Source organism: Sphaerodactylus townsendi, linkage group LG07 (genome assembly GCF_021028975.2).
Source record: "Sphaerodactylus townsendi isolate TG3544 linkage group LG07, MPM_Stown_v2.3, whole genome shotgun sequence".
In the NCBI taxonomy this organism is placed as follows: domain Eukaryota; kingdom Metazoa; phylum Chordata; class Lepidosauria; order Squamata; family Sphaerodactylidae; genus Sphaerodactylus; species Sphaerodactylus townsendi.
Window position 1 is genome coordinate 124,890,367 of NC_059431.1, and position 17,356 is coordinate 124,907,722.

The 17,356-nt window shown below is 82.2% G+C and overlaps 1 protein-coding gene across 1 annotated transcript in view; it reads right to left on the reverse strand.

Moving 5' to 3' along the window:
- CAMK2G (calcium/calmodulin dependent protein kinase II gamma) overlaps positions 1-17,356 on the reverse strand; it is a gene marked incomplete at its 5' end in the record, with an annotated part of 143,315 nt that overhangs the window by 11,920 nt on the left and 114,039 nt on the right. The window contains 4 exons of the mRNA XM_048504468.1: positions 12,904-13,086; positions 13,803-13,949; positions 15,024-15,142; positions 16,068-16,202. Coding sequence (XP_048360425.1) covers positions 12,904-13,086; positions 13,803-13,949; positions 15,024-15,142; positions 16,068-16,202 — 584 coding nt within the window. The remainder of the gene's footprint in view (positions 1-12,903; positions 13,087-13,802; positions 13,950-15,023; positions 15,143-16,067; positions 16,203-17,356) is intronic.

Genomic DNA, 17,356 nt, shown 5'->3' on the forward strand with positions numbered 1-17,356 from the left:
CCACCCCCCCCCCCCCCCACCCCCCCCCCCCCCCACCCCCCCCCCCCCCCACCCCCCCCCCCCCCCACCCCCCCCCCCCCCCACCCCCCCCCCCCCCCACCCCCCCCCCCCCCCACCCCCCCCCCCCCCCACCCCCCCCCCCCCCCACCCCCCCCCCCCCCCACCCCCCCCCCCCCCCACCCCCCCCCCCCCCCACCCCCCCCCCCCCCCACCCCCCCCCCCCCCCACCCCCCCCCCCCCCCACCCCCCCCCCCCCCCACCCCCCCCCCCCCCCACCCCCCCCCCCCCCCACCCCCCCCCCCCCCCACCCCCCCCCCCCCCCACCCCCCCCCCCCCCCACCCCCCCCCCCCCCCACCCCCCCCCCCCCCCACCCCCCCCCCCCCCCACCCCCCCCCCCCCCCACCCCCCCCCCCCCCCACCCCCCCCCCCCCCCACCCCCCCCCCCCCCCACCCCCCCCCCCCCCCACCCCCCCCCCCCCCCACCCCCCCCCCCCCCCACCCCCCCCCCCCCCCACCCCCCCCCCCCCCCACCCCCCCCCCCCCCCACCCCCCCCCCCCCCCACCCCCCCCCCCCCCCACCCCCCCCCCCCCCCACCCCCCCCCCCCCCCACCCCCCCCCCCCCCCACCCCCCCCCCCCCCCACCCCCCCCCCCCCCCACCCCCCCCCCCCCCCACCCCCCCCCCCCCCCACCCCCCCCCCCCCCCACCCCCCCCCCCCCCCACCCCCCCCCCCCCCCACCCCCCCCCCCCCCCACCCCCCCCCCCCCCCACCCCCCCCCCCCCCCACCCCCCCCCCCCCCCACCCCCCCCCCCCCCCACCCCCCCCCCCCCCCACCCCCCCCCCCCCCCACCCCCCCCCCCCCCCACCCCCCCCCCCCCCCACCCCCCCCCCCCCCCACCCCCCCCCCCCCCCACCCCCCCCCCCCCCCACCCCCCCCCCCCCCCACCCCCCCCCCCCCCCACCCCCCCCCCCCCCCACCCCCCCCCCCCCCCACCCCCCCCCCCCCCCACCCCCCCCCCCCCCCACCCCCCCCCCCCCCCACCCCCCCCCCCCCCCACCCCCCCCCCCCCCCACCCCCCCCCCCCCCCACCCCCCCCCCCCCCCACCCCCCCCCCCCCCCACCCCCCCCCCCCCCCACCCCCCCCCCCCCCCACCCCCCCCCCCCCCCACCCCCCCCCCCCCCCACCCCCCCCCCCCCCCACCCCCCCCCCCCCCCACCCCCCCCCCCCCCCACCCCCCCCCCCCCCCACCCCCCCCCCCCCCCACCCCCCCCCCCCCCCACCCCCCCCCCCCCCCACCCCCCCCCCCCCCCACCCCCCCCCCCCCCCACCCCCCCCCCCCCCCACCCCCCCCCCCCCCCACCCCCCCCCCCCCCCACCCCCCCCCCCCCCCACCCCCCCCCCCCCCCACCCCCCCCCCCCCCCACCCCCCCCCCCCCCCACCCCCCCCCCCCCCCACCCCCCCCCCCCCCCACCCCCCCCCCCCCCCACCCCCCCCCCCCCCCACCCCCCCCCCCCCCCACCCCCCCCCCCCCCCACCCCCCCCCCCCCCCACCCCCCCCCCCCCCCACCCCCCCCCCCCCCCACCCCCCCCCCCCCCCACCCCCCCCCCCCCCCACCCCCCCCCCCCCCCACCCCCCCCCCCCCCCACCCCCCCCCCCCCCCACCCCCCCCCCCCCCCACCCCCCCCCCCCCCCACCCCCCCCCCCCCCCACCCCCCCCCCCCCCCACCCCCCCCCCCCCCCACCCCCCCCCCCCCCCACCCCCCCCCCCCCCCACCCCCCCCCCCCCCCACCCCCCCCCCCCCCCACCCCCCCCCCCCCCCACCCCCCCCCCCCCCCACCCCCCCCCCCCCCCACCCCCCCCCCCCCCCACCCCCCCCCCCCCCCACCCCCCCCCCCCCCCACCCCCCCCCCCCCCCACCCCCCCCCCCCCCCACCCCCCCCCCCCCCCACCCCCCCCCCCCCCCACCCCCCCCCCCCCCCACCCCCCCCCCCCCCCACCCCCCCCCCCCCCCACCCCCCCCCCCCCCCACCCCCCCCCCCCCCCACCCCCCCCCCCCCCCACCCCCCCCCCCCCCCACCCCCCCCCCCCCCCACCCCCCCCCCCCCCCACCCCCCCCCCCCCCCACCCCCCCCCCCCCCCACCCCCCCCCCCCCCCACCCCCCCCCCCCCCCACCCCCCCCCCCCCCCACCCCCCCCCCCCCCCACCCCCCCCCCCCCCCACCCCCCCCCCCCCCCACCCCCCCCCCCCCCCACCCCCCCCCCCCCCCACCCCCCCCCCCCCCCACCCCCCCCCCCCCCCACCCCCCCCCCCCCCCACCCCCCCCCCCCCCCACCCCCCCCCCCCCCCACCCCCCCCCCCCCCCACCCCCCCCCCCCCCCACCCCCCCCCCCCCCCACCCCCCCCCCCCCCCACCCCCCCCCCCCCCCACCCCCCCCCCCCCCCACCCCCCCCCCCCCCCACCCCCCCCCCCCCCCACCCCCCCCCCCCCCCACCCCCCCCCCCCCCCACCCCCCCCCCCCCCCACCCCCCCCCCCCCCCACCCCCCCCCCCCCCCACCCCCCCCCCCCCCCACCCCCCCCCCCCCCCACCCCCCCCCCCCCCCACCCCCCCCCCCCCCCACCCCCCCCCCCCCCCACCCCCCCCCCCCCCCACCCCCCCCCCCCCCCACCCCCCCCCCCCCCCACCCCCCCCCCCCCCCACCCCCCCCCCCCCCCACCCCCCCCCCCCCCCACCCCCCCCCCCCCCCACCCCCCCCCCCCCCCACCCCCCCCCCCCCCCACCCCCCCCCCCCCCCACCCCCCCCCCCCCCCACCCCCCCCCCCCCCCACCCCCCCCCCCCCCCACCCCCCCCCCCCCCCACCCCCCCCCCCCCCCACCCCCCCCCCCCCCCACCCCCCCCCCCCCCCACCCCCCCCCCCCCCCACCCCCCCCCCCCCCCACCCCCCCCCCCCCCCACCCCCCCCCCCCCCCACCCCCCCCCCCCCCCACCCCCCCCCCCCCCCACCCCCCCCCCCCCCCACCCCCCCCCCCCCCCACCCCCCCCCCCCCCCACCCCCCCCCCCCCCCACCCCCCCCCCCCCCCACCCCCCCCCCCCCCCACCCCCCCCCCCCCCCACCCCCCCCCCCCCCCACCCCCCCCCCCCCCCACCCCCCCCCCCCCCCACCCCCCCCCCCCCCCACCCCCCCCCCCCCCCACCCCCCCCCCCCCCCACCCCCCCCCCCCCCCACCCCCCCCCCCCCCCACCCCCCCCCCCCCCCACCCCCCCCCCCCCCCACCCCCCCCCCCCCCCACCCCCCCCCCCCCCCACCCCCCCCCCCCCCCACCCCCCCCCCCCCCCACCCCCCCCCCCCCCCACCCCCCCCCCCCCCCACCCCCCCCCCCCCCCACCCCCCCCCCCCCCCACCCCCCCCCCCCCCCACCCCCCCCCCCCCCCACCCCCCCCCCCCCCCACCCCCCCCCCCCCCCACCCCCCCCCCCCCCCACCCCCCCCCCCCCCCACCCCCCCCCCCCCCCACCCCCCCCCCCCCCCACCCCCCCCCCCCCCCACCCCCCCCCCCCCCCACCCCCCCCCCCCCCCACCCCCCCCCCCCCCCACCCCCCCCCCCCCCCACCCCCCCCCCCCCCCACCCCCCCCCCCCCCCACCCCCCCCCCCCCCCACCCCCCCCCCCCCCCACCCCCCCCCCCCCCCACCCCCCCCCCCCCCCACCCCCCCCCCCCCCCACCCCCCCCCCCCCCCACCCCCCCCCCCCCCCACCCCCCCCCCCCCCCACCCCCCCCCCCCCCCACCCCCCCCCCCCCCCACCCCCCCCCCCCCCCACCCCCCCCCCCCCCCACCCCCCCCCCCCCCCACCCCCCCCCCCCCCCACCCCCCCCCCCCCCCACCCCCCCCCCCCCCCACCCCCCCCCCCCCCCACCCCCCCCCCCCCCCACCCCCCCCCCCCCCCACCCCCCCCCCCCCCCACCCCCCCCCCCCCCCACCCCCCCCCCCCCCCACCCCCCCCCCCCCCCACCCCCCCCCCCCCCCACCCCCCCCCCCCCCCACCCCCCCCCCCCCCCACCCCCCCCCCCCCCCACCCCCCCCCCCCCCCACCCCCCCCCCCCCCCACCCCCCCCCCCCCCCACCCCCCCCCCCCCCCACCCCCCCCCCCCCCCACCCCCCCCCCCCCCCACCCCCCCCCCCCCCCACCCCCCCCCCCCCCCACCCCCCCCCCCCCCCACCCCCCCCCCCCCCCACCCCCCCCCCCCCCCACCCCCCCCCCCCCCCACCCCCCCCCCCCCCCACCCCCCCCCCCCCCCACCCCCCCCCCCCCCCACCCCCCCCCCCCCCCACCCCCCCCCCCCCCCACCCCCCCCCCCCCCCACCCCCCCCCCCCCCCACCCCCCCCCCCCCCCACCCCCCCCCCCCCCCACCCCCCCCCCCCCCCACCCCCCCCCCCCCCCACCCCCCCCCCCCCCCACCCCCCCCCCCCCCCACCCCCCCCCCCCCCCACCCCCCCCCCCCCCCACCCCCCCCCCCCCCCACCCCCCCCCCCCCCCACCCCCCCCCCCCCCCACCCCCCCCCCCCCCCACCCCCCCCCCCCCCCACCCCCCCCCCCCCCCACCCCCCCCCCCCCCCACCCCCCCCCCCCCCCACCCCCCCCCCCCCCCACCCCCCCCCCCCCCCACCCCCCCCCCCCCCCACCCCCCCCCCCCCCCACCCCCCCCCCCCCCCACCCCCCCCCCCCCCCACCCCCCCCCCCCCCCACCCCCCCCCCCCCCCACCCCCCCCCCCCCCCACCCCCCCCCCCCCCCACCCCCCCCCCCCCCCACCCCCCCCCCCCCCCACCCCCCCCCCCCCCCACCCCCCCCCCCCCCCACCCCCCCCCCCCCCCACCCCCCCCCCCCCCCACCCCCCCCCCCCCCCACCCCCCCCCCCCCCCACCCCCCCCCCCCCCCACCCCCCCCCCCCCCCACCCCCCCCCCCCCCCACCCCCCCCCCCCCCCACCCCCCCCCCCCCCCACCCCCCCCCCCCCCCACCCCCCCCCCCCCCCACCCCCCCCCCCCCCCACCCCCCCCCCCCCCCACCCCCCCCCCCCCCCACCCCCCCCCCCCCCCACCCCCCCCCCCCCCCACCCCCCCCCCCCCCCACCCCCCCCCCCCCCCACCCCCCCCCCCCCCCACCCCCCCCCCCCCCCACCCCCCCCCCCCCCCACCCCCCCCCCCCCCCACCCCCCCCCCCCCCCACCCCCCCCCCCCCCCACCCCCCCCCCCCCCCACCCCCCCCCCCCCCCACCCCCCCCCCCCCCCACCCCCCCCCCCCCCCACCCCCCCCCCCCCCCACCCCCCCCCCCCCCCACCCCCCCCCCCCCCCACCCCCCCCCCCCCCCACCCCCCCCCCCCCCCACCCCCCCCCCCCCCCACCCCCCCCCCCCCCCACCCCCCCCCCCCCCCACCCCCCCCCCCCCCCACCCCCCCCCCCCCCCACCCCCCCCCCCCCCCACCCCCCCCCCCCCCCACCCCCCCCCCCCCCCACCCCCCCCCCCCCCCACCCCCCCCCCCCCCCACCCCCCCCCCCCCCCACCCCCCCCCCCCCCCACCCCCCCCCCCCCCCACCCCCCCCCCCCCCCACCCCCCCCCCCCCCCACCCCCCCCCCCCCCCACCCCCCCCCCCCCCCACCCCCCCCCCCCCCCACCCCCCCCCCCCCCCACCCCCCCCCCCCCCCACCCCCCCCCCCCCCCACCCCCCCCCCCCCCCACCCCCCCCCCCCCCCACCCCCCCCCCCCCCCACCCCCCCCCCCCCCCACCCCCCCCCCCCCCCACCCCCCCCCCCCCCCACCCCCCCCCCCCCCCACCCCCCCCCCCCCCCACCCCCCCCCCCCCCCACCCCCCCCCCCCCCCACCCCCCCCCCCCCCCACCCCCCCCCCCCCCCACCCCCCCCCCCCCCCACCCCCCCCCCCCCCCACCCCCCCCCCCCCCCACCCCCCCCCCCCCCCACCCCCCCCCCCCCCCACCCCCCCCCCCCCCCACCCCCCCCCCCCCCCACCCCCCCCCCCCCCCACCCCCCCCCCCCCCCACCCCCCCCCCCCCCCACCCCCCCCCCCCCCCACCCCCCCCCCCCCCCACCCCCCCCCCCCCCCACCCCCCCCCCCCCCCACCCCCCCCCCCCCCCACCCCCCCCCCCCCCCACCCCCCCCCCCCCCCACCCCCCCCCCCCCCCACCCCCCCCCCCCCCCACCCCCCCCCCCCCCCACCCCCCCCCCCCCCCACCCCCCCCCCCCCCCACCCCCCCCCCCCCCCACCCCCCCCCCCCCCCACCCCCCCCCCCCCCCACCCCCCCCCCCCCCCACCCCCCCCCCCCCCCACCCCCCCCCCCCCCCACCCCCCCCCCCCCCCACCCCCCCCCCCCCCCACCCCCCCCCCCCCCCACCCCCCCCCCCCCCCACCCCCCCCCCCCCCCACCCCCCCCCCCCCCCACCCCCCCCCCCCCCCACCCCCCCCCCCCCCCACCCCCCCCCCCCCCCACCCCCCCCCCCCCCCACCCCCCCCCCCCCCCACCCCCCCCCCCCCCCACCCCCCCCCCCCCCCACCCCCCCCCCCCCCCACCCCCCCCCCCCCCCACCCCCCCCCCCCCCCACCCCCCCCCCCCCCCACCCCCCCCCCCCCCCACCCCCCCCCCCCCCCACCCCCCCCCCCCCCCACCCCCCCCCCCCCCCACCCCCCCCCCCCCCCACCCCCCCCCCCCCCCACCCCCCCCCCCCCCCACCCCCCCCCCCCCCCACCCCCCCCCCCCCCCACCCCCCCCCCCCCCCACCCCCCCCCCCCCCCACCCCCCCCCCCCCCCACCCCCCCCCCCCCCCACCCCCCCCCCCCCCCACCCCCCCCCCCCCCCACCCCCCCCCCCCCCCACCCCCCCCCCCCCCCACCCCCCCCCCCCCCCACCCCCCCCCCCCCCCACCCCCCCCCCCCCCCACCCCCCCCCCCCCCCACCCCCCCCCCCCCCCACCCCCCCCCCCCCCCACCCCCCCCCCCCCCCACCCCCCCCCCCCCCCACCCCCCCCCCCCCCCACCCCCCCCCCCCCCCACCCCCCCCCCCCCCCACCCCCCCCCCCCCCCACCCCCCCCCCCCCCCACCCCCCCCCCCCCCCACCCCCCCCCCCCCCCACCCCCCCCCCCCCCCACCCCCCCCCCCCCCCACCCCCCCCCCCCCCCACCCCCCCCCCCCCCCACCCCCCCCCCCCCCCACCCCCCCCCCCCCCCACCCCCCCCCCCCCCCACCCCCCCCCCCCCCCACCCCCCCCCCCCCCCACCCCCCCCCCCCCCCACCCCCCCCCCCCCCCACCCCCCCCCCCCCCCACCCCCCCCCCCCCCCACCCCCCCCCCCCCCCACCCCCCCCCCCCCCCACCCCCCCCCCCCCCCACCCCCCCCCCCCCCCACCCCCCCCCCCCCCCACCCCCCCCCCCCCCCACCCCCCCCCCCCCCCACCCCCCCCCCCCCCCACCCCCCCCCCCCCCCACCCCCCCCCCCCCCCACCCCCCCCCCCCCCCACCCCCCCCCCCCCCCACCCCCCCCCCCCCCCACCCCCCCCCCCCCCCACCCCCCCCCCCCCCCACCCCCCCCCCCCCCCACCCCCCCCCCCCCCCACCCCCCCCCCCCCCCACCCCCCCCCCCCCCCACCCCCCCCCCCCCCCACCCCCCCCCCCCCCCACCCCCCCCCCCCCCCACCCCCCCCCCCCCCCACCCCCCCCCCCCCCCACCCCCCCCCCCCCCCACCCCCCCCCCCCCCCACCCCCCCCCCCCCCCACCCCCCCCCCCCCCCACCCCCCCCCCCCCCCACCCCCCCCCCCCCCCACCCCCCCCCCCCCCCACCCCCCCCCCCCCCCACCCCCCCCCCCCCCCACCCCCCCCCCCCCCCACCCCCCCCCCCCCCCACCCCCCCCCCCCCCCACCCCCCCCCCCCCCCACCCCCCCCCCCCCCCACCCCCCCCCCCCCCCACCCCCCCCCCCCCCCACCCCCCCCCCCCCCCACCCCCCCCCCCCCCCACCCCCCCCCCCCCCCACCCCCCCCCCCCCCCACCCCCCCCCCCCCCCACCCCCCCCCCCCCCCACCCCCCCCCCCCCCCACCCCCCCCCCCCCCCACCCCCCCCCCCCCCCACCCCCCCCCCCCCCCACCCCCCCCCCCCCCCACCCCCCCCCCCCCCCACCCCCCCCCCCCCCCACCCCCCCCCCCCCCCACCCCCCCCCCCCCCCACCCCCCCCCCCCCCCACCCCCCCCCCCCCCCACCCCCCCCCCCCCCCACCCCCCCCCCCCCCCACCCCCCCCCCCCCCCACCCCCCCCCCCCCCCACCCCCCCCCCCCCCCACCCCCCCCCCCCCCCACCCCCCCCCCCCCCCACCCCCCCCCCCCCCCACCCCCCCCCCCCCCCACCCCCCCCCCCCCCCACCCCCCCCCCCCCCCACCCCCCCCCCCCCCCACCCCCCCCCCCCCCCACCCCCCCCCCCCCCCACCCCCCCCCCCCCCCACCCCCCCCCCCCCCCACCCCCCCCCCCCCCCACCCCCCCCCCCCCCCACCCCCCCCCCCCCCCACCCCCCCCCCCCCCCACCCCCCCCCCCCCCCACCCCCCCCCCCCCCCACCCCCCCCCCCCCCCACCCCCCCCCCCCCCCACCCCCCCCCCCCCCCACCCCCCCCCCCCCCCACCCCCCCCCCCCCCCACCCCCCCCCCCCCCCACCCCCCCCCCCCCCCACCCCCCCCCCCCCCCACCCCCCCCCCCCCCCACCCCCCCCCCCCCCCACCCCCCCCCCCCCCCACCCCCCCCCCCCCCCACCCCCCCCCCCCCCCACCCCCCCCCCCCCCCACCCCCCCCCCCCCCCACCCCCCCCCCCCCCCACCCCCCCCCCCCCCCACCCCCCCCCCCCCCCACCCCCCCCCCCCCCCACCCCCCCCCCCCCCCACCCCCCCCCCCCCCCACCCCCCCCCCCCCCCACCCCCCCCCCCCCCCACCCCCCCCCCCCCCCACCCCCCCCCCCCCCCACCCCCCCCCCCCCCCACCCCCCCCCCCCCCCACCCCCCCCCCCCCCCACCCCCCCCCCCCCCCACCCCCCCCCCCCCCCACCCCCCCCCCCCCCCACCCCCCCCCCCCCCCACCCCCCCCCCCCCCCACCCCCCCCCCCCCCCACCCCCCCCCCCCCCCACCCCCCCCCCCCCCCACCCCCCCCCCCCCCCACCCCCCCCCCCCCCCACCCCCCCCCCCCCCCACCCCCCCCCCCCCCCACCCCCCCCCCCCCCCACCCCCCCCCCCCCCCACCCCCCCCCCCCCCCACCCCCCCCCCCCCCCACCCCCCCCCCCCCCCACCCCCCCCCCCCCCCACCCCCCCCCCCCCCCACCCCCCCCCCCCCCCACCCCCCCCCCCCCCCACCCCCCCCCCCCCCCACCCCCCCCCCCCCCCACCCCCCCCCCCCCCCACCCCCCCCCCCCCCCACCCCCCCCCCCCCCCACCCCCCCCCCCCCCCACCCCCCCCCCCCCCCACCCCCCCCCCCCCCCACCCCCCCCCCCCCCCACCCCCCCCCCCCCCCACCCCCCCCCCCCCCCACCCCCCCCCCCCCCCACCCCCCCCCCCCCCCACCCCCCCCCCCCCCCACCCCCCCCCCCCCCCACCCCCCCCCCCCCCCACCCCCCCCCCCCCCCACCCCCCCCCCCCCCCACCCCCCCCCCCCCCCACCCCCCCCCCCCCCCACCCCCCCCCCCCCCCACCCCCCCCCCCCCCCACCCCCCCCCCCCCCCACCCCCCCCCCCCCCCACCCCCCCCCCCCCCCACCCCCCCCCCCCCCCACCCCCCCCCCCCCCCACCCCCCCCCCCCCCCACCCCCCCCCCCCCCCACCCCCCCCCCCCCCCACCCCCCCCCCCCCCCACCCCCCCCCCCCCCCACCCCCCCCCCCCCCCACCCCCCCCCCCCCCCACCCCCCCCCCCCCCCACCCCCCCCCCCCCCCACCCCCCCCCCCCCCCACCCCCCCCCCCCCCCACCCCCCCCCCCCCCCACCCCCCCCCCCCCCCACCCCCCCCCCCCCCCACCCCCCCCCCCCCCCACCCCCCCCCCCCCCCACCCCCCCCCCCCCCCACCCCCCCCCCCCCCCACCCCCCCCCCCCCCCACCCCCCCCCCCCCCCACCCCCCCCCCCCCCCACCCCCCCCCCCCCCCACCCCCCCCCCCCCCCACCCCCCCCCCCCCCCACCCCCCCCCCCCCCCACCCCCCCCCCCCCCCACCCCCCCCCCCCCCCACCCCCCCCCCCCCCCACCCCCCCCCCCCCCCACCCCCCCCCCCCCCCACCCCCCCCCCCCCCCACCCCCCCCCCCCCCCACCCCCCCCCCCCCCCACCCCCCCCCCCCCCCACCCCCCCCCCCCCCCACCCCCCCCCCCCCCCACCCCCCCCCCCCCCCACCCCCCCCCCCCCCCACCCCCCCCCCCCCCCACCCCCCCCCCCCCCCACCCCCCCCCCCCCCCACCCCCCCCCCCCCCCACCCCCCCCCCCCCCCACCCCCCCCCCCCCCCACCCCCCCCCCCCCCCACCCCCCCCCCCCCCCACCCCCCCCCCCCCCCACCCCCCCCCCCCCCCACCCCCCCCCCCCCCCACCCCCCCCCCCCCCCACCCCCCCCCCCCCCCACCCCCCCCCCCCCCCACCCCCCCCCCCCCCCACCCCCCCCCCCCCCCACCCCCCCCCCCCCCCACCCCCCCCCCCCCCCACCCCCCCCCCCCCCCACCCCCCCCCCCCCCCACCCCCCCCCCCCCCCACCCCCCCCCCCCCCCACCCCCCCCCCCCCCCACCCCCCCCCCCCCCCACCCCCCCCCCCCCCCACCCCCCCCCCCCCCCACCCCCCCCCCCCCCCACCCCCCCCCCCCCCCACCCCCCCCCCCCCCCACCCCCCCCCCCCCCCACCCCCCCCCCCCCCCACCCCCCCCCCCCCCCACCCCCCCCCCCCCCCACCCCCCCCCCCCCCCACCCCCCCCCCCCCCCACCCCCCCCCCCCCCCACCCCCCCCCCCCCCCACCCCCCCCCCCCCCCACCCCCCCCCCCCCCCACCCCCCCCCCCCCCCACCCCCCCCCCCCCCCACCCCCCCCCCCCCCCACCCCCCCCCCCCCCCACCCCCCCCCCCCCCCACCCCCCCCCCCCCCCACCCCCCCCCCCCCCCACCCCCCCCCCCCCCCACCCCCCCCCCCCCCCACCCCCCCCCCCCCCCACCCCCCCCCCCCCCCACCCCCCCCCCCCCCCACCCCCCCCCCCCCCCACCCCCCCCCCCCCCCACCCCCCCCCCCCCCCACCCCCCCCCCCCCCCACCCCCCCCCCCCCCCACCCCCCCCCCCCCCCACCCCCCCCCCCCCCCACCCCCCCCCCCCCCCACCCCCCCCCCCCCCCACCCCCCCCCCCCCCCACCCCCCCCCCCCCCCACCCCCCCCCCCCCCCACCCCCCCCCCCCCCCACCCCCCCCCCCCCCCACCCCCCCCCCCCCCCACCCCCCCCCCCCCCCACCCCCCCCCCCCCCCACCCCCCCCCCCCCCCACCCCCCCCCCCCCCCACCCCCCCCCCCCCCCACCCCCCCCCCCCCCCACCCCCCCCCCCCCCCACCCCCCCCCCCCCCCACCCCCCCCCCCCCCCACCCCCCCCCCCCCCCACCCCCCCCCCCCCCCACCCCCCCCCCCCCCCACCCCCCCCCCCCCCCACCCCCCCCCCCCCCCACCCCCCCCCCCCCCCACCCCCCCCCCCCCCCACCCCCCCCCCCCCCCACCCCCCCCCCCCCCCACCCCCCCCCCCCCCCACCCCCCCCCCCCCCCACCCCCCCCCCCCCCCACCCCCCCCCCCCCCCACCCCCCCCCCCCCCCACCCCCCCCCCCCCCCACCCCCCCCCCCCCCCACCCCCCCCCCCCCCCACCCCCCCCCCCCCCCACCCCCCCCCCCCCCCACCCCCCCCCCCCCCCACCCCCCCCCCCCCCCACCCCCCCCCCCCCCCACCCCCCCCCCCCCCCACCCCCCCCCCCCCCCACCCCCCCCCCCCCCCACCCCCCCCCCCCCCCACCCCCCCCCCCCCCCACCCCCCCCCCCCCCCACCCCCCCCCCCCCCCACCCCCCCCCCCCCCCACCCCCCCCCCCCCCCACCCCCCCCCCCCCCCACCCCCCCCCCCCCCCACCCCCCCCCCCCCCCACCCCCCCCCCCCCCCACCCCCCCCCCCCCCCACCCCCCCCCCCCCCCACCCCCCCCCCCCCCCACCCCCCCCCCCCCCCACCCCCCCCCCCCCCCACCCCCCCCCCCCCCCACCCCCCCCCCCCCCCACCCCCCCCCCCCCCCACCCCCCCCCCCCCCCACCCCCCCCCCCCCCCACCCCCCCCCCCCCCCACCCCCCCCCCCCCCCACCCCCCCCCTGGCCCCCCACCCCCCCCCCCCCCCCCCCCCCCCCCCCCCCCCCACCCCCCCCCCCCACCCCCCCCCCCCCCCACACGCCCCTCCCCCCCACACCCCCCCCCCCCCCCCCACCCCCCCCCCCCCCCCCCCCCACCCCCCCCACCCCCCCCCCCCCCAACATTCCCCCCCCCCCCCCCGCCCTCTTCCCCCCCCCCCCCCACATGCCCCCTCCCCCCCCAACCCCCCCCCCCCCACCGACCCCTCCCCCCATAGCCCCCCCCCCCCCCACCGCCCCGCCCCCCCACCCCCCCCCCCCCCCACCCCCACTTTTACAAGTGACAGAATTTTCTAAGTAACGTCCAATGCTAGATACGTCCAATGCTAGTTTATCTGTCTGTGCTTTGAATGTACTTTTGATTTGTACTTCAGAAATGTCTGTAATGTTCTGGAACCTATTTTAATATGCCTAATAAAGGTTGTTGTATTGTAATGCTTGGTCCACACGTCCTGCCAGAGAACCCAGGTGGGCAATTCATCTGGATAGCTGAAGGCGATCCCCCCCAGATGCACAATGGGGCTGAGGCAGACATGACCCACTTGGCGGCCGCCTGACTGGCTCCCATTCCCTCCCCAGCAGGAGCTCTTCCATTGCTCATCTGTGAGCTCCACTCCTGGGGCAAAGATGGAGAAATGGCTGAGCGGCAGAGACAGGCGTGGGCGTGAAGGGCCCCCCGGCAAAACAGCGCATGTGGCGAGGAAATGCTCACAGGCGAGAGGTCAGGTGGGAGGCTGATGCAGCCCTTCATGGGCAACCTCAGTGTGGGCTCATCCAATGGAGAACATGATGTTTTCCCATGAAAGGTCCCAGGGAAACGGCCTTTGTGGTCTGCTGCTATCAGCTCCCTCGGTATGGCCCATTGCGTGCTCCATTCCTGCATGGAAGAGCTTCCAAAGAACAACACCTACTTACTTTCACCCAGCCCATTAGCCACGAGAGCATCCAGTGTGCGTTTTGAGGCCTAGATGAAGCCACATGATGGGTTAAAAATGTCTGCTCACTGAGTCTGACCAAAATATCAGACAGAGGTTGTCCCTGCCACAGCCTGGACTTTGGGCACGCGGAACGTGTCGTGCTGCCTGCTGGGGCGAGGGCGCCTCCCCTCGGCGCTCCTTACCGATAACTCTCCCTTCCACCCCCCCCCATTTTTCTGCAGAAGCAAAAACTCAAACCGCCACCATCTTGAAACAGAGAAGCCCAGAAAGAAAGTGCCAAGACATAAATATATCACAATCGGACTGTTGAGGCCTCCTGGTTTCCTCCATTCGTGCTTGAGGGGGTCCCGGCTGTGCTCCCACCATTCCCACGAGGCCTCAGCCCAGACATCTGCCGTCACAGGCCATCCTGCTCACCAGAACTTCTCCTCAAGGGGAGCTGAGCTGGGGCTCACTGGGGCAGGGGGGCACTCCCTGTACTCATCCGACAGCCAGTGAGTTGGTTGAACGCCAGGCACAGCCCAAGGAACAGCTAGCGTGCCCCCTTTCTCTCCAGCCAGCAGTCTGACTACATCCAGTGGGGGGAGGGGGGAGCACTCCCCCAGTTATTTAGGAACTTCATCTAGTTCTGAATCAGGTGAAAAGGGCAGGTGGGGGGAGAATACAATATGATGACCTTTTCCAAAGTGGTGGTTTTGGGCTTTCTGGTCCACCAGGAACTTGCGTTTATAAAAGATTGACAGGTCCTGAAGGAGTGGATGTCGTGGCGGACACAAATTTCCCCTCCACCTAATCCTTTCATTTGGACATTAAGAACATAAGAATATAAGAAAGAGCCTGCTGGATCAGACCAGAGTCCATCTAGTCCAGCACTCTGCTACTCGCAGTGGCCCATTGGGTGCACTTGGGAGCTCACGTGCAGGAGGTGAAAGCAATGGCCTTCTGCTGCTGCTGCTGCTCCTGAGCACCTGGTCTGCTAAAGCATTTGCAATCTGAGATCAAGGAGGATCAAGATTGGTAGCCATAAATCGACTTCTCCTCCATAAATCTGTCCAAGCCCTTTTTAAAGCTATCCAGGTTAGTGGCCATCACCACCTCCTGTGGCAGCATATTCCAAACACCAATCACATGTTGCGTGAAGAAGTGTTTCCTTTGATTAGTCCTAATTCTTCCCCCCAGCATTTTCAATGGATGCCCCCTGGTTCTAGTATTGTGAGAAAGAGAGAAAAATTTCTCTCTGTCCACATTTGAAAGGGGGACCTTCCGCATGCCCCCGAGGGGCTCTGCCAGTGGCATGCAGGCCTTCCTCCAGGTTAGGAGAGAGACTGCCCAGCAGTACGAGGCCAAGGAAGGAGGAGAGGCTGTGATCAAGAAATGTGCCTGGCAAACCCGGCATGGCCACCCGACAGAATTCTCTTCCCCTTTTCACATTACTCAACCAAACAAGATCAACAGCAAAGATAAGCCTGAAGAGATTTAACAGCCCCATCCCAAGGGGAGGGCTGAATCTGCCACGGGGGGGGGGGGGGCGCGGGGTCACGCTGGCGGATTTGCCCTTCCCGGGACAAAGCTATCCTGCTTACTGGAAGCTCTCCTCGAGGGGAGTTGATCACTGGGGGAGGGGGGCACTCCCCCTACTCATCCGACATCCATGGATCCGCCGGAGGGTGGCTGTTGTGTCCCTGCACAGCGGTGGAAGACAGTGCAGAGTGCTGTGCTAGCATCCCACCGTCACTGCTGGGGTAGCAGGAGCATTGCTGGGAGAGAGGCCGTGTACGGGAATGTGGACTTATGCCACCTTTCTGGTGGAATGAGTCCATCGAGCCCAGCGGGGGCTTTCTGGCAGTGGGGAGGTTCTGTCAGAAAGCCCCCTTTGGAACAGCGGGGTGGCGTGGCTGTGGTGCCACGTCCAGATGCCCGGCCCTGTGGATGAGGCAGCCCACGAGATAAGTATATGCTTTGTCTGTTAACTATGAAAACGGTTTTTAAAATCTCCCTTTTGTTGTTATTGTGGTTTGATTACTCATATTTGCTTAAGATTTGCTAGAATATTTTTTACACAAACATGCTGGCTCTCTGATATTTAGAACTGTAATTAAGGAAAGCTCTGTTTTCTTTTTTTTTAATGTTTTAACTGCTTTTCTCATATCTTCTGATTATTGAAAATTTAAAACGATTCTCCGACCCACCTACACACACAGTGCTGCTATTTCCATTCATCATGTATACCTGAGACCCGTTCACATACATATGGCCATGGCTCGTACCCTTAAGGAATCCCCCATGGGATTCCCAGCCGACTGAACCAGGCTACGAACGGTTCCAGGAGGAATTAAACAGACTGTTGCGAGAAGAGCACAAATAGAACCGTTCTGCTCCCTCTGGAGTCTCCAGAATCTGTTTTGCTTCCCAAGACATAAGTTCCAACTCTTATTAGAAGTTGGGAAGCTTAGAAGGAATGCCCGGCTTTATGCTATGAAATCTGGAAGCTTCCCATTCCAGAACCAGCACCCCTTCAACCCAAATGCCACTTCCCATCTGTGGCTCGTTTTGGGTCAGCAGGTTAAGCAGAACCTGGCACTGAAAACTGCCATAAATATATGCATTTTCTATATTTTTATAATTTTGCATTATGTTGACCTCCGGGGACTTAATTCCACTGCTACAAGGTCAAGTTTTGTTCCCCTTCTTTGTTTCTGCGCTGAAAACTGCTCCGTGCCTGCCAGCAGGTTTAGTATCTTTTGCCTGTTTATTGTCAAGCCGCTTACCCTTCAGGTCCTCGTCTTCAGTGGCCGTATTGCAGCTCTCCGTGGAACCCTGCAAAGTAGAACGTTGGGAGATGGAAAAATCAGCTCATCGCAAGACACGTAGGTACGGAAGAACACAGAGAGCAGGGAAAATGGAGGAAGGAAGGTAGGAGGCCAATGCTGTGAACAACTTGGTGGCTGTCATCCATCTGCTGGTATCCACATGGATTGACTACTGTTAACACAACCCATTTGGAGCCCTTGAAGATAATGTGGAAATTATAAAATCTGGCTGCTCATCTGCTGGTTTGTGGGGAGGGGATCAGCCCTAATGATCATGTTAAACTTATTCTTGCTCAGTAACACAGTTTGTTAGCATGTTTCCAAGCCCAATCCAGGATGATCCTGAAGTCTTTCACTGCAAGAACCCATTTCCTAGGGCCCTTTCCCCACTTACCCTTGTCGGAGGGTTGCTGCGCGCAATTCCCAGCGCGCGCAATTCCTGGCGTGCGCCCTGGCTTCCCCACGACCCCGTGCTCTGCGCGGGGTCATCAAAAGGCGCCATTTGAAAAGGCGCCAGGAATTACGCGCGCTGAGGGGGTGCGAGAGAGGCAGCGTTGGGGCGGCTGTGTTCTCGCCGCCCCTGAAGTGGGGAGTGCAGCTGGACCCCGCGCTACTTTAGGAGAGTAGCGCGGGGCTTAAGGTAAGTGGGGAAAGGGCCCAGATCAGCTGACAAAGACTTGCTGTGGAAATCCTTTCACGGTACAGTGGAGCCGAAGGGCTACCTTAACATTATCTCGCCTTGCCCTGCCCCGCCCCGCCCCCCACCAGCTTCCCAAGGGAGGCCAGCGATGGCCCACCCTATTCTTTAACATCAAGCAGTCAGCTGAAGCTTAAACACTGATTCAATCATTTTCATTTGGATGGAAATTTTTCACATTCTGGTGTAATTTCAGTCTAGGTCACTGGGTGATGTTGGCACCTGCCTATATAAGATGTTGGCCTTTGATCGCTTTATTGCTGTTTTCATCTTTTTCAATTGCACATCAATTCAAAAGGTTATTAACAGGTTTGAATAAATGAGGAAATGCACAAATGGAAATGGAAGAGGAGCTACAAATAGTGAAGTGGGACAAGGAAATATTCATTCTGCAGAATTCTTTTTCTCTGGGGAATTCTTACGCCGGCGAAAGCAGCCAGCCCTGGAACGCTGCTGAATGGAAA